Here is a 15801-nt window from a genome sequence, read left to right on the forward strand (position 1 = left end):
GGGCTGCGCCGAGGACAATAAACACTGCCCCAAAAATCCCTGGCTGCCCTCTGCCACCCCTGTAGGCCATTGCCAGATTCTCCTGTCTCAGGAAAACCAGGGCCATCACATGTGACCACTTGCAGCCCGCCGACCACCTGTTTGACCGCCACATTACTTCAATAAAGCGCTTTACAAAATTCCCACCCAAACCTACTGGGTACATAACAGTGCTCAGTACATATTATTTATTTAAAATGTTTGTATATGGAAGGAATATGTTTATTCTATTTTCAAAGGACAACATACCAACAATACGTGTAAGCAGTACAATCAATTTAACACTGCCAATAAAGACATATGTGCTGATTTGAGTAGAAACTTTATTGCACGTAAACATTTGACATGACAGGAAACTCCTGAATACAGCTTTTGTAAGCTACCTCCTGGAATTTCAGTGACACTTTTCATTTTGTAATTGACTTACGGTTGCTTTGGGCTCAGGTTTTCGAAACGAGATTCAGCCTGAAGTGAATAAAATCAAAGGCCTGTTGAGTTTTGCTTTTTGAAACACTTTCGTTTTGGATGATAGTTGAAGTAGGGTTAGCAAAAAGGGGCCGATGCTCAGATACTTACATGACAGCTCAACAAAAATCGGCTCCTTTCAAACAGACTGCGTGTGTGGACACATGTGTATGAAGAGCCGGTCTCGTGTGTCGTCAACCTTTTAATGTTTTTTGTTATACTCGACTCATTTCACAATTGCCCTAAAATTGAGATGTCAACAGAGAAATACTAGTGAGATTAACCTATGAGTACCAATTCTAAGTAGGATGGGTGAGTTAATCCTTCCACCTGAGATGGTTCAGAACATTTTAAATTGTAACATGACATTGTAAAATACCTCTTCAGAATAAATACTGATATGGTGATTTGGATTTTCAAATAAATATACTTAGGCTATATCCACACGTACACAGGTATTTTTAAAAATGGAGATTGTTGAGTCTAAACTTAGACCTCGCTAACTCGTGAGACTTATTTCCGTGAAGGAATGATGCAAGGCAACAGTGATCAATCGATTTTACTTGCGCAAGGGAGGCCCCGGTCGGTGTCTCAGAGCACTCTGAATCCTACCACAGACGACCTCGACTCAGGGCTCCGCTTGCCGCCTTTTATTGAAAACAGTTACAGTACACACAAGCACCTCCCATTGTAAAACCCCCCTATGGTTACAAAAGATAAGGCATTGTGTGTGTGTGTGTGTGTGTACGTGAGTGTGTCTTTCTGTGTGCGGGACTTCCTGATAACAACTGTTTTTAACAACATCCTTGGTCATAAAAAGGGTAGTCTCCCCCACACCCTATATATGGCTCAATTCCTTTATTGGTTCACCATGCACAACACAAGTGAGGCCATGAAGGGCAGGAAGTTTACTAAACAACAAAACACAACCTTCACATGGGATGTGCCTGTAATAAAACACTACAGCCTCCCACCATTCGACAGGCTGGAGAGGGGAACAAAGGAATGTCTTTGATCACACAGTTTGAAACAATGTAGAGATGGTAAGCATAAAAATGACAACATTTAACAATTCACTCTAACAGAGATTTTCCATTTTCGTTTTTAAAAAAAAAATCTCATCCACACGTGCAGTTTTAAAAAAATATGTCTGTCCACATGTAAAGGCTAAAAACAAAATTTTGGTCAATCAGAAGTCTAGAAGCCTGGGAGGGAAATAGTGATGGGATTTCCGGCTCTTTTTAGAGAACCAGCTCTTTTGGCTCGGCTCACTAAAAAGAACCGGCTCTTCAGGTTGTTTTGTTGCTTTAATTAATTTATTATTAACAACAATATGAAATTATGCACAAAAGGAATTATTAATGTAAAAAAAAAAGTGGTTTTATTTATATATGTTTATATATAAATATATACAGTGGACCCTAGAGACAAAGCACGTACAAACTCCAAAACACATTTCTAGCGTTAACTGAACTTCCAAACAGAGCTACCTAGATCACTTAAATAACACAACTGAAAGCATATGTGTATTGTGTGTGTATTTATACACAAGCACTCATATATATTCAAATAATTAAAAAAGAATTTACATTTACCTGTTACTACCACACACCAAATCCGGTCATTGGTACTTGCTGGCTTGTTTAGCCACTAGGTAACAAAAGCTCAACACTGCCCCCTAGCATCCTGGAGCACTTCTGTTGTGTTTTGTACGTGTTTTGGAGTTTGTATGTGCTTTGTCTGTAGGGGCCACTGTAAATATACTTTTATTTGTTCACTCCACATAAAATGTAATAAATAAATCATATAATACAAAAATCAACTATTTACATTTTAAACTTTTAACTATTTAAATTTTCAGCTTTTTCCTTTTAAACAAATTTAAAGTGAAACAACACAAAACACTGCAAACCACAACACAATTAAATATAAATTATAATATGAAAACAAAAAGAAGATGCATATTCTCTGTCATATGGACCTGCATGAATAAACTTTCTGAATCATTTATCATCTGCAACTGAAAATAGTTGTGGATGATTACTATACCTTTCTAATGTGACGTTGTTGTCCCTGGCTCTCTCTCTCTCTCTCCTGCTCTGTTCCTGTGCTACTGCGAGTGTAACTACTGCCCCTCCCCCTCTGCTCAGCGCAAGCACAAGGCTCGCGTGCGGAGTGAAGCAAAAAAAAAAGTGCGAGAGAGAGGGTGAGAGAAAGAAGAAAAAACAAAAAAACAAAAAAAACCACGGCTCCCATTAAGGATCCGGCTCACGTAGTTCACTTCAAAGATCCAGCTCTAAGAGCCGTTTCGTTCGCGAACACCACATCACTAGTGCATTTGTTTTGCACGTGCATTAAATTAAAGTTGATTATGACGATTAAGCATTGTGAGGTGGAGGGTGGGGGCGGATCCCTAATATTTTTGCTGGGAGTTGGCAACCCTATTAGTTAGGTTGTTTAATATTTCTGCTAAGTACTCTTTAACCCTCTACAGCATAGCATTGCCCTGTGGCAACAAATCACATTTTCATGCCTTACACTGGCCCTTCAAAAAAAACAACCTTTTTTTTTTTTCCAAATAATGCTACCAGGCACATCTCTTTGAAATAAAATGAAGAGTTGAAGGTGGTGTGACTTTCATTTGGGGGGCAGGACCCCTTTCTGCAAGCTGCACTACATGACAGACATCTCCATTAGGAGGCAAGATAAAGATCACTATTTTACATGTTTATAGTGAAATAAATGTATATTAAAAAATACTTGTATGTGCATGAATATGTTAAGAAGCATATTTGATTGTTTGTTCTACTTTTTTAAATTTATTTATACAGTAAAACTGTTAATTTTCATTCTTTGCCTCAAGGCAACACTGCGCAGTTAGCCCAATCTTTTTCAGGCAATATAATGCATTTGCATATGTGTGTAGAGATGTGTTTGTGTGCATTTATATGATCATAGTCAATGTTTTTACTTTACAATCTACTCATAATTACAGGACATGGATGTAAAAACCTTTTATGCAAGGAAACCAAGGGAATGTGCACTTTCTGTCCTCAGAAAGTGAGGACAGTGAGCTGGAAAATAACTCAAAATGTTAGAAATATTCCAGTGTTAGAAAACAAGCACTGCTCAGTGTTAGCCATTGTTAATCTTCAAAACTGACTAGGTTACTTTTAAACATATAACACTGTCAAAAGTGTTAATTTAACACTCAACAGTGTTGTATTTAACACTCAGAGGTGTGGACCCATACAGGGAGTGCAGAATTATTAGGCAAGTTGTATTTTTGAGGAATAATGTTATTATTGAACAACAACCATGTTCTCAATGAACCCAAAAAACTCATTAATATCAAAGCTGAATGTTTTTGGAAGTAGTTTTTAGTTTGTTTTTAGTTTTAGCTGTTTTAGGGGGATATCTGTGTGTGCAGGTGACTATTACTGTGCATAATTATTAGGCAACTTAACAAAAAACAAATATATACCCATTTCAATTATTTATTTTTACCAGTGAAACCAATATAACATCTCCACATTCACAAATATACATTTCTGACATTCAAAAACAAAACAAAAACAAATCAGCGACCAATATAGCCACCTTTCTTTGCAAGGACACTCAAAAGCCTGCCATCCATGGATTCTGTCAGTGTTTTGATCTGTTCACCATCAACATTGCGTGCAGCAGCAACCACAGCCTCCCAGACACTGTTCAGAGAGGTGTACTGTTTTCCCTCCTTGTAAATCTCACATTTGATGATGGACCACAGGTTCTCAATGGGGTTCAGATCAGGTGAACAAGGAGGCCATGTCATTAGTTTTTCTTCTTTTATACCCTTTCTTGCCAGCCACGCTGTGGAGTACTTGGACGCGTGTGATGGAGCATTGTCCTGCATGAAAATCATGTTTTTCTTGAAGGATGCAGACTTCTTCCTGTACCACTGCTTGAAGAAGGTGTCTTCCAGAAACTGGCAGTAGGACTGGGAGTTGAGCTTGACTCCATCCTCAACCCGAAAAGGCCCCACAAGCTCATCTTTGATGATACCAGCCCAAACCAGTACTCCACCTCCACCTTGCTGGCGTCTGAGTGGGACTGGAGCTCTCTGCCCTTTACCAATCCAGCCACGGGCCCATCCATCTGGCCCATCAAGACTCACTCTCATTTCATCAGTCCATAAAACCTTAGAAAAACCAGTCTTGAGATATTTCTTGGCCCAGTCTTGACGTTTCAGCTTGTATGTCTTGTTCAGTGGTGGTCGTCTTTCAGCCTTTCTTACCTTGGCCATGTCTCTGAGTATTGCACACCTTGTGCTTTTGGGCACTCCAGTGATGTTGCAGCTCTGAAATATGGCCAAACTGGTGGCAAGTGGCATCTTGGCAGCTGCACGCTTGACTTTTCTCAGTTCATGGGCAGTTATTTTGCGCCTTGGTTTTTCCACACGCTTCTTGCGACCCTGTTGACTATTTTGAATGAAACGCTTGATTGTTCGATGATCACGCTTCAGAAGCTTTGCAATTTTGAGACTGCTGCATCCCTCTGCAAGATATCTCACTGTTTTTGACTTTTCTGAGCCTGTCAAGTCCTTCTTTTGACCCATTTTGCCAAAGGAAAGGACGTTGCCTAATAATTATGCACACCTGGTATAGGGTGTTGATGTCATTAGACCACACCCCTTCTCATTACAGAGATGCACATCACCTAATATGCTTAATTGGTAGTAGGCTTTCGAGCCTATACAGCTTGGAGTAAGACAACATGCATGAAGAGGATGATGTGGACAAAATACTCATTTGCCTAATAATTCTGCACTCCCTGTATAGACACTCTCTAGTGTTAATTTAACACTGGAGATTTTGCTGTGTAAAGCTCCCCCAAAATAAGGAGAAATATTTTTTCCCCAAAAATTAAAAAGTCATGCAGTAGAGGGTTTTTAAGATACCAGAATAGGGATGATGGAGTAGGTTTAAATTTAGTAGATTGATCAGTTTTGCTGAACTATAAAATATTTTGGGTGCAGTGTATTTTTTGCATACGAGTATAACAGAATAACTTTAGTGTTTTGTTTTGTTTTTAAAACTTGAGTATGAACTTATACAAAATGCAGCAAGTTATTTATAAAAAACAGTTTTATTGATTACAAGCTACACTATATCTGATTCATATCGGTATCGGCAGATATCCAAATTTATGATATCGGTATCGGACATAAAAAAGTGGTATCGTGCCATCTCTACATAGTATACAAGAACATCTGTGCAGAGTATGGCCTGGAAGTCCTGAGGTCAAAATGGAACACGAGTGATTCAGAAGAGAACAAAGGTTTTAGTGAAACTGAGGCTTGGGGGTTTGGTGAAAGGTTTGGTGAAACGGAGGCAGAGAGTGGTCGAGAAGGACCAAACTAAGATCCTATGGGATTTTCAGATACTGACAAACTGGTGATGGCTAACCAACCAGACAGTGGTGGACAAGAAGAGGAATCAGAGGAAGATGGCTGTCGTGATAAATGTAGCAATACTGAATGATAGCAACATCAGGGAGAAGGAACACAAGAACCTGGGCTGAAATAAAAAGTCAAGAAGGTGTGGAGGGTGAAGGTAACAGTGGTCCTACTGGTAATCAGAGCACTAGGTACAGTGACCCCAAGCTAAAGGAGTGGCTCCAGCAGATCCCAGGAACAACATCGGAGATCTCTGTCCAGAAGAGCGCGATCCTAGGAACAGCTAAGATACTGTGCAGGACCCTCAAACTCACAGGCCTTTTTAAAAAAAAATTTTTTTTTTACTGGTGGAATGACAAAGTTTTTTCTTTTTTTTAAATGGAATAGTAACAGTGAGCATTCAGCATTTTTGTAGTGTCCCATGTTTGCTTATTTTTTAAAATGCATTTATTTATCATTTATATATTTGCATGCAGTTGTTTTCAAATGTGTGTTATGTGTTTATGTTATTTCATTTTTATTAATTTATATTTCAGTGCGTTGAAACCTGTGTATTTTTATGTCAGGTCCTTTATTGGTCACTGCCACGTGCCAGGCAATTATCAAAGTTTCTTTATTTTCCTGCTCATATTCTTAATTTTTGTGAAATGCTTTGTTTTATTTTGTCAGTAAAATTGGCTTTTGCTTCTGTGTGATGAGTGCAAAAAAAGAATGAAAAGACACTCAAAATAACCAAATTGACTTCTGCTTGGTAATAACTACCTGTCTCCACTCGTATCTCTATTTTGCTGTAATGTTCACTTTCCCTACTACCACCAGTTGGAGGCTTTCTACTCCATCTTCACCACAGAGCAACAAGACCATGTTAAGTCGGTGGAGTATCTGCGCAGCAACTTCAGGCCCATCCAGAGCTTAGATAACCGGCACGTCTTCAAGTCTGCAGTAAAAGATGCCTGGTTGCCTGACCTAAATGACAGCGGCAGCAACCCGTATGGCACAGAGGCTTCCAAAGGTAGGATGTTCACACTTTAAGTATTAATTTTTTGGTTTTTTTTATATTACCTATTCCAGAGGTGGGACCAAGTCATTGTTTTGCAAGTCTCAAGTAAGTCTCAAGTCTTTATCCTCAAGTCTCAAGTCAAGTCTCAAGTAATGTCAGGCAAGTCAGAGTCGAGTCTCAAGTCACTGGTGTAAAAGTCCGAGTAAAGTCACAAGTCTGAAATTTTGAATTTCAAGTCTTTTCGAGTCTTTAAAAAAAAACGAAAAAAGAAGGTTGCAGTTATGCTAAATGTAAATATTGGACCATGTAATTTTTAAATCTGTGTTTTTCTCAACACATGACAAAATAGTGAACTTGCAGCTCAATTAAACTTAGCTCCAAGAATAATTTTCACCGACAGTTCTGAGATAAGCTGCATGTTATTCTTAGATGCGGTTGTAGGACCGGTGTTGTGCTAAAAAGTGATTGTCTGCCAAAAACTGATTTCCGGTATTTGCCAAAATTGATTGCTTGTATTTAAACTGCTATAAGTAACTTGTTGGGCTATAATATATGAAACAGATGTCAAATGCATCCCTCATGGATGACATATAGTCATCTTGAGCCACAAACAACATCTGTGTAACAAGGTAGAAGCCACAATCAGTTTTTGGCAGTGACTTTTATATAACCTTTATTTTTGCAGTTAAAAACAATCTCATTAACATTAAAAATGTCTTTTGTAAGAGTAAGTTGGCCAAGAGGACAGCAGAAATGGCAGCAAATATTCCAATAGTTCTTTAAAAATATTTTAAGTAGGGATAAGGGACCGGATTGGTTATAATGTAAGTACAATAACACAGAGTTGTGAAGATACTTGAAAAACTGATAATTTTTTAATTCTATATATAACCCCTTTGTAAACCCTGTTCACCGAAGTCTATTTACGAACATACATAAAGATATTACACGGAAAAAAATACACGGAAACATTGGAAATCAGTTTTTGGCACAACACCGGCTTTAAAATCGCATGACAAAAATATCATACACATTAAAAAAAACTGCATCACCAACGTAGCCTGGACAACATTTGCTAGTTAGATGAAGTCAGCTATCTCATCGTAGCATATTTATATGCATATTTATAATCATACGGTCTTTTTATACGGTTCTTGGAGTGAGCGCATACACTCATGAAGTTTAGTAACTTCAGGTCACTGCAACAAGCCCAGGTACAGTTTACCGACGGATGGGTACAGGACCTTGAAATGCACCATGTAGAACGAAAGACCATCGTACGTATCATACGTTTACCAGTCTCACAAATCGTCTTCATAAATACACATTCGTTAACCGTTTATTAATAGGACCTTTGAGCTCAACGGTAATTAATTAGTAGTAGAAATAATTTCTGGTACGCGTTACAGAAATGTAGCAGTGACAATAATACTGCTGTAATCGTACTGGGCAATTAGTGATACATAAAAACTGTTTTATCCTGTGAATAAAAGTATATGTTTTTGTCAATGTACCATGGTAATAACAGAAGCGAAACGCAACATTTTGTCAGGACAATTCACTATTTATGCACATTAAACAAAGGAGCATAGCGCGACAATTTCTGTTCAGCGCCAGACTTGCTTGTAACCTATATCACCAATTATGTTAAGAAAAATGACGCATTAACTACAACAGCAAACTGACCTTTGTGTAAATGCTTGGAGCAGACTAACCTGTGAGCTGGAGTGTTCTGGGACGTTATATTTGGTCTTTGAATGGCTGCAATCCAGTCGCGTCTTTGTTACTTCGGAAACATGGCTCAAACAATTTCTCTTCAACGACGTAATCCGATAACAACCGATCTCTTTACCCGTCGGCTTTCCGTGGCTGTCATGTGACCGGCTATTGCAGTTAATAATACAACGGCTTCTTGACATTTTTGTGTTTCTTTTTATCGCTGTATAACTGATTTTAATTGAAAGCCTGCGTGCGCTAGTACCTCTTGCCACGAGTTCCCAGAATCCTTTGCGGTTCTACCCCTGAATGACGTCACATTTTCAATCTACATGTACATCTAATATACATGTTAAATTTTATATTTGGGGTGAAATATCAAGTCTTTTCAAGTAAACCGGTTCAAGTCCAATTCAAGTCCCAGGTCATTGGTGTAAAAGTCCAAGTCAAGTCACAAGTCTTAGAACGTTTTTTCAAGTCAAATCTAAAGTCATAAAATTAATGACTCGAGTCTGACTCGAGTCCAAGTCATGTGACTCGAGTCCACACCTCTGACCTATTCATATTCATTGACTTAATTTATATAAAAGGAGGTATTGGTATTTACATCTGTAGTTTCAATCTATGCTTGGATCAAAGTAAGGGAAAATGCTACTTTGGGTCAGGTACTTGTACTAGCTTAAACAGCTACATTTCCCTCGCTGCTATGAACTGAGCTGAAATGAGCTGAGAGTCCAAAGTGCAGAGAACTAATCTGAAGAAATAAAAAGTGAAATCCCAGGCAGAGCAGCTCAATCTTATTGCTTTTAAGCCAAGTGGAGCAGACTGAGGCTTGGTTTGATGACACTGAGGCATGTGGACAAGGTGATAAACTTTCAGTGTTCTACTTTTACAATAATTAATTGATTAAAGCATTTCTTATGGCATTGTATCCAGCTGTAGGCAAATAAAAAATGTAGACAATATCCTGTTTTGTTTCACAGTGAGTGATCTGTTTTAGCATAGCTACTGTAACTCAACCAATTCCCCAAAATAAGTTGTAATTTTTTTTCAATGTTCAATCTAATGTCTTAACTTTGTAACTATTGTTAGTTTTTGCAGGATAGAGTCAAAATGACACATCCTGGTGGTTCTAGGGTTGTTTAAAATGTTGGCATTGACCCTCTGTTAGTGCTTGGTTCTATCACTTGGTCTCCCAGGTGATCTATACAGAATTCCTAATCTGCTAAAATATATCCTCACATCATTCTTCCATGGTAATGATTCTTAATGTTAATAAACGAAGTATATGTACAGATTGTCTTTTCTTTTTGTGTGCTTTTGGATTATCTGTCTTTTTAGTACTAATTCTGTTAACTCTCCTAACATAAGGCAGTGGGAGGCACACTGGCCAACCTCCCACTCTCACCTCATTACCAGTCAAAGAATGCTACAACGTGTGCAGAGTTTGTGTATGCATGCTGTGTGTTTGTGAATGTGCTTGTTTTTCTCTGTGGACTTATAAGTCTGCATGTGAGGCCTAGCATCTGTTCACTGTCATCTCTCCCTAAAGAGTTTGTCCCCAACCTTCCTTCAGGCACTGTTCCATATGGTCCGCAAGGAAAGTATATATGCTAGACATGCACAAACCCACTCTTCCACATACGCGTGTGTGTGTGTGTGTTTTCCTGGCACATTATGCTTGCTCGTGTAGGATGTCCTTGAGTGCTACTATGAGACATTTTCTGTATGCAAAGAAGAAATGCAGATCAGGAGGAGGGAAGACGGCTGGATGGAAGTGTGTAGAATTACAGTTAAAATGAAAATAACAGGTACAGCTGTCTAAACCGCTTCTTAATGCAAATATCTAATCACCCAGTTACATGGCAGCAATTCAGTATATTTAGGAAGGAAGAACATGGTTTGAATTACAGTAGAAAGTATTAACTAAGCATTAGAATGGAGAAAAATCCGATCTAAGTGACTTTGAATGTGTCAGAGTATTGTATGAGTATTTTGGAAACTGGTGATCTACTGGTAGGGATGGGTACCGGTGTCCGGTGCCATGATGGCACCGGTTCTGACATAAATGGTAGTAACCAGACCGAAAAGCAGCGCACATTTCGGTGCTTTATTTCGGTGTTTTTTTTCCCTGAGCTGTGATACACTTCTAGCCAATCATTTTACGTTTCCGAGGATAGTAGGCGGGTCCAGGTACGTACGTTCTTTTAGAGCAGAGCTACAGATTAAAAATGTCCAAGGCGAAGCGGTCAAAAGTCTGGCTGTACTTCACAGCAAAAGATGCAAACTCAGCAGCCTGCAACAAGTGCTTTAAGCTGATACTGTGATACTGTCAAAGGAGGTAACACCTCAAATCCGATGAAACACCTGGCGACGCATAGCGTTTTTTTTAAAAGCCGAGAAATGCGCTGTATTTAATAGCTTGCTGCGAGACCTCACACTGAGCACATCTACTGCGGGTGGGTTGCCTGTTATCAGACCCGGAGTTAGCAACATCCCCAAAAACCCGAAGAGGAGAGTCCTGGCCCCTAGCCATGCCACTGTAGCAGAAATGATGAGGATGATGATGCAGCAGCAGCCGTTCTTCTCTGCGTGAGTAGCTTAATGTTGTTCGTGTGTAATTTACGTTGAGTAGGCTAACCACGTTATTACATTAATGCATGTAAGGTGAACTAGCAAACACCGTCGTAGTTACATGCGGCTGTCTTCTTGTTTGATGGCAGATACTCCCTTCACCCTGGCCAAAAAGGCTAAAATGACCAAAGAAAAAGTGGAAAACAGCTAAACATGAGAGGTTTTTGGACAAAGTTTGTGTTTTTTCCATTGTTTAAGCACTGCTTCCAGCCAAGAGTGATACCATATATGTCCCATAGCTGCAGAAAAGGCTAACATTGTTATCTTTTTACAAAAAACCAGCTGAACATGAGAGGTTTTTGGACCAATTTTGTGTTCTCCATTCTTTAAGCACCGGTTTGAGCACCGTTTGAGCACCGGCACCGTTTCAAAAGTACCGATTTGGCACCGGTATCCGATAAAACCTAAACGATACCCATCCCTATCTACTGGGATTTCTCACACAACCATCTTGAGGCTCTTTATAGCAGGTGATTTTAAAGAGAAAATATTCAGTGACTGGTACTTCAATTTGATCAAATTTTCAAGTGAGCTTCGTTTACATTGCGCCAATTCAGAAGAACAATTGCCTCAGAACACTTTAAATTATAAGGTAAAGACCTACTACCTGAGCAGGAAGCCAACAATCACCGACCCCCTACGAGCAAGCACTTGGCAACAATGGGAATGACGGGGGAAAGAAACTCCTTTTTAATAGGAGTTTTTCTGCTATTCTAACTCTGGCAGAACCATGCCCAGTTAGGGGCAGCCATCCACTGTGATAACTGGGGGTAAAGAGAAAGATAAGAGCAGAGAAAGACAGGTTAAAAGGCAAACTATAAGAAAGTGAGCCAGAGTTTATTAATTGTTAATAATTAAATGTAGTAGTAGTGTATAACCTAGAGATGAAACCATACCACTTATGTCTGATACTAATATCATAAATTTGGATATCTGCCGATATGAATCCGATAGTCTATTATAATCAATAAAACTGTTTTTTTTTTTTTTTTTGTTTTTTAATGTCTTGCTGCATTTTGTATTTGTACTCAAGTTTAAAAAAACAAAACACTAAAGCTATTCTGTTATACCTGGATGCAAAAAGTACACTGCACCCAAAATATTTTATAGTTCAGCAATACTGATCTTTTTATTTAAGCTGTTAGCAGAACTTTAAATCTAAAATTTAAATTTAAAATGCAATTTTATGCAGATTTCAAAAACAAAAAATAGAAGTGCAATATAATAATAATAATAATAATAATAATAATAATAATAATAATACATTTTATTTGAGGGCACCTTTCAAAAACCCAAGGTCATCTTACAAAAGAACAACATTAATAAAAGGAGCAATAGTCATAAAATACATAAAATAAGTTAAAATTGCAAAGCAGAGCTTGACAACAGATAAAATCAGCACTAAAGCGAATAAGCCAGTTTGAACAGATGTGTTTTGAGCTGTGACTTAAATATGGAAAGAGAGTCAATATTTCTTAGTGCAGGAGGAAGAGAGTCCCAGAGCGAGGAGCAGAGCGACTGAAAGCTCTGCTCCCCACAGTGATGAGACGTGAGAACGGAACAGTAAGATGAACAGCAGATGAGGATATGAGAGGGCAGGAAACAGTGTTGATCTGGAGCAGCTCACACAAATATGAAGGAGCAGATTTATGGACACACTTGTACGTGAGAAGTACGATTTTAAAGTTTATCCTGGTTTCTACGGGCAACCATGAAGCTGCTGAAGAACTGTTGTAATATGAGCTCTTGACAGAGTAGGAGTTACGACCCGAGCTGCAGAGTTTTGGAGAAGTTGGAGTTTATGAAGGGACCTTTTAAGGAGACCAAATAAGAGGGAATTGCAGTAATCAATGCGGGACGTAATAAGACTATGGACAAGGACGGCAGCAGCATGGGGAGGAAGGAAGGGGCGGAGTCGGTTAATATTACGCAAGAGGAAGTAAGCAGACCGGGTTATGGAATTAATGTGAGACTGGAATGAAAGAGTATTATCAAGTATGACACCCAAACTCTTACCCTGAGGGGAGGGAAGGGTGGGAGAACGTTCAATGTTAATAGAAAAACTGTGGGATTTGGTTAAGATAGATGGTGTACCAACAAGTAAAACTTCAGTTTTATTACTGTTTAGTTTGAGAAAATTGGAGTAGAACCAGGATCTAATCTCAATAAGACAGTCTGAGAAGGAGGAAGGTGGGAGGGATGAACTGGGTTTAGAAGAAAGGTAGAGCTGGGTGTCATCGGCATAACAGTGAAAATTTATATTATATTTTCAGAACATATGACCAAGAAGGAGCATGTAAATAATGAATAAAAGAGGCCCTAATACTGAACCATGGGGCACACCAGCAGAAACAGGACAGACTTGAAGACTGGGATTTAAATTGCATAAACTGAGTGCGGTCTGAGAGATATGAGGTGAACCAGGCAAAGGGGGTGTGACTAATGCCAATGGAAGCTAAACGGTTCAGGAGAATATTGTGAGAAATGGTATCAAACGCCGCACTAAGATCAAGAAGGATGAGGATGGATAGGAGACCAGAATCAGCTGCCATCAGAAGGTCACTGGTAATCCTTAACAGAGCAGTTTCTGTTCTATTACAGATTATGGTTATTGAGGTGTAAGTGAAGCTGGGAGGCGACAACTAGGGGAGATTTACGGAGCCCCCCAGGGGACATGGGAGAAAAAAAAATTAGGGAGGAAAAAAAAAAATTAGGGAGAAAAAAAAAAATTAGGGAGAAAAAAAAAAGTTAAGACGGACTTTTGCGAGATCTCGCAAAAGTATTGCGAGATCTCGCAAAAGTATTGCGAGCGCTCGCAAAAGTATTGCGAGATCTCGCAATAAGTATTGCGAGCGCTCGCAAAAGTATTGCGAGATCTCGCAAAACTCCAACAATGGCGGCAGCTACTTAGTTGTAATATTACTCTTTCTGGGTCACAAAATACACTTTTAAGATATTTTGAGGCGTGAATGTAGTTGTGTAAACGTCAGATACCTGCTCGGCTTACAAGACATCACATATTTGAAAAAGAGCTCCGACGTTTTTGGAGATCTGACACCCACTAGCTCGAAGCTAACGGGAGGTCGAGACCTACTACAGCCGGGAGGAACACCGCTCTCCCGGCACATCGTGCCTCGACCTCCCGGTCGGCTTCGAGCTGGCGGCCTCCGAAGAATGCGGCTAAAACTTTTGCGAGATCTCGCAATACTTTTGCGAGCGCTCGCAATACTTATTGCGAGATCTCGCAATACTTTTGCGAGATCTCGCAATACTTTTGCGAGATCTCGCAAAAGTCCGTCTTAATTTTTTTTTCCTCCCTAATTTTTTTTTTTCCTCCCTAATTTTTTTTTTTTCCTCCCTAATTTTTTTTTTCTCCCATGTCCCCTGGGGGGCTCCGTAGAGATTTGATATAGGGCGAAGATTATCAAAGTTATTGGGGTCTGCACCATGATTTTTGAGAGTTGTAATAAAAAAAGCCATTTTCAGAGATATGCAAAATAATATTTATATTCAACAACTTAAAAAAAAAACAAAAAAACAAGTTGTATAAAGCCTATAAATAGACTTCCAGAGTGGAAAGCAGTGCAAATAAATGCAAACACAGCTTCATGACACTCATCTTTTATCAACATCAGTGCTAGACTGGGACAAAAAATGGACACGGGTTTTTTGACTAGAGACCGGCTCACCAGGTATTATAGGAAAAGCCATAAAGCCTTTGAATGGAAACAGACGCTGCTGTGACAGTGATTTACAGTCTTGTTGGTATATGTATGATTTCTATACATTTTACATCAGATTAAAACTTTGGTTGTAAGATTCAGATAATTATTTATTAAAAGCGAGACATTTTAAATGAGAATAAGAAAGAAAAGTATTTCTTTGTGCCCCCTTTTCCCTGTTAATGCCCTACCTGCCCCCCTGGCAACACTTTGCTAGACCCGCCCCTGCACAGTTACCAGCTGTCAGCTACTTAGAAAAGGATCCTGGTGTTATTTGTGTCTCAGAAACAGTTCATAACTTCCCTTCAACTCATCCATGTCACCTAAAAGGTAAACCTGTTTCTCCATCACCTGTTCAGCTCTGATGATCCAGTAAGGACATCTCCTGGTTTCATCTTCATGTTTCCCTCTCACCACATATCCAAACCGACATCATGACCAGCAGCTTTACAGCTGTGGCTCCAGCAAACATCAGCTGATACTAGAAATTAATATTAAATAAATTCTAACAACAGCTGATCAAGCTTAAACGTGCTGCTGTTGTTTAGCGCGACATCCACTGGTTTCCTCTTTCTGGCGCAAAGTGGGCGATAAACAAACAAGAGAGAAAAGGAGATCAGCTGATCATTGATCAGTTTTATGATTGAAGTAGCAACAGGAGAGGGAGGGGAGAGAATGAGAGAAGAAGAGGCAGCTGTGCAGCGTAAAGACAGAATAACTCCAGCTTTGTGTCTTTTTTTTTCATTCTAGCTGAAGTACGGGACCATTTGTGTTCCTTTTCAACTCAA

At 39.2% G+C, this 15801-nt stretch overlaps 1 protein-coding gene across 7 annotated transcripts in view; it reads left to right on the forward strand.

The window, feature by feature from the left end:
• Positions 1-15801, forward strand: part of LOC147329773 (receptor-type tyrosine-protein phosphatase gamma-like) — a 407188-nt gene that overhangs the window by 306491 nt on the left and 84896 nt on the right. For all 7 annotated transcript variants that reach the window (XR_015129015.1, XR_015129017.1, XR_015129018.1 and 4 more), the window contains exon 8: positions 6761-6953. Coding sequence is in view for 3 of the 7 variants with exons in the window: in XM_086291106.1 (XP_086147232.1) it covers positions 6761-6953 (193 nt within the window). In the remaining 4 variants the exon portion in view is untranslated. The remainder of the gene's footprint in view (positions 1-6760; positions 6954-15801) is intronic.

This window comes from Aulonocara sp. 'chitande type north' Nkhata Bay, linkage group LG5 (assembly GCF_057382095.1).
Source record: "Aulonocara sp. 'chitande type north' Nkhata Bay isolate Kocher_YH1m ecotype deep benthic linkage group LG5, A_spYH_male_GT1.1, whole genome shotgun sequence".
Lineage (NCBI taxonomy): Eukaryota > Metazoa > Chordata > Actinopteri > Cichliformes > Cichlidae > Aulonocara > Aulonocara sp. 'chitande type north' Nkhata Bay.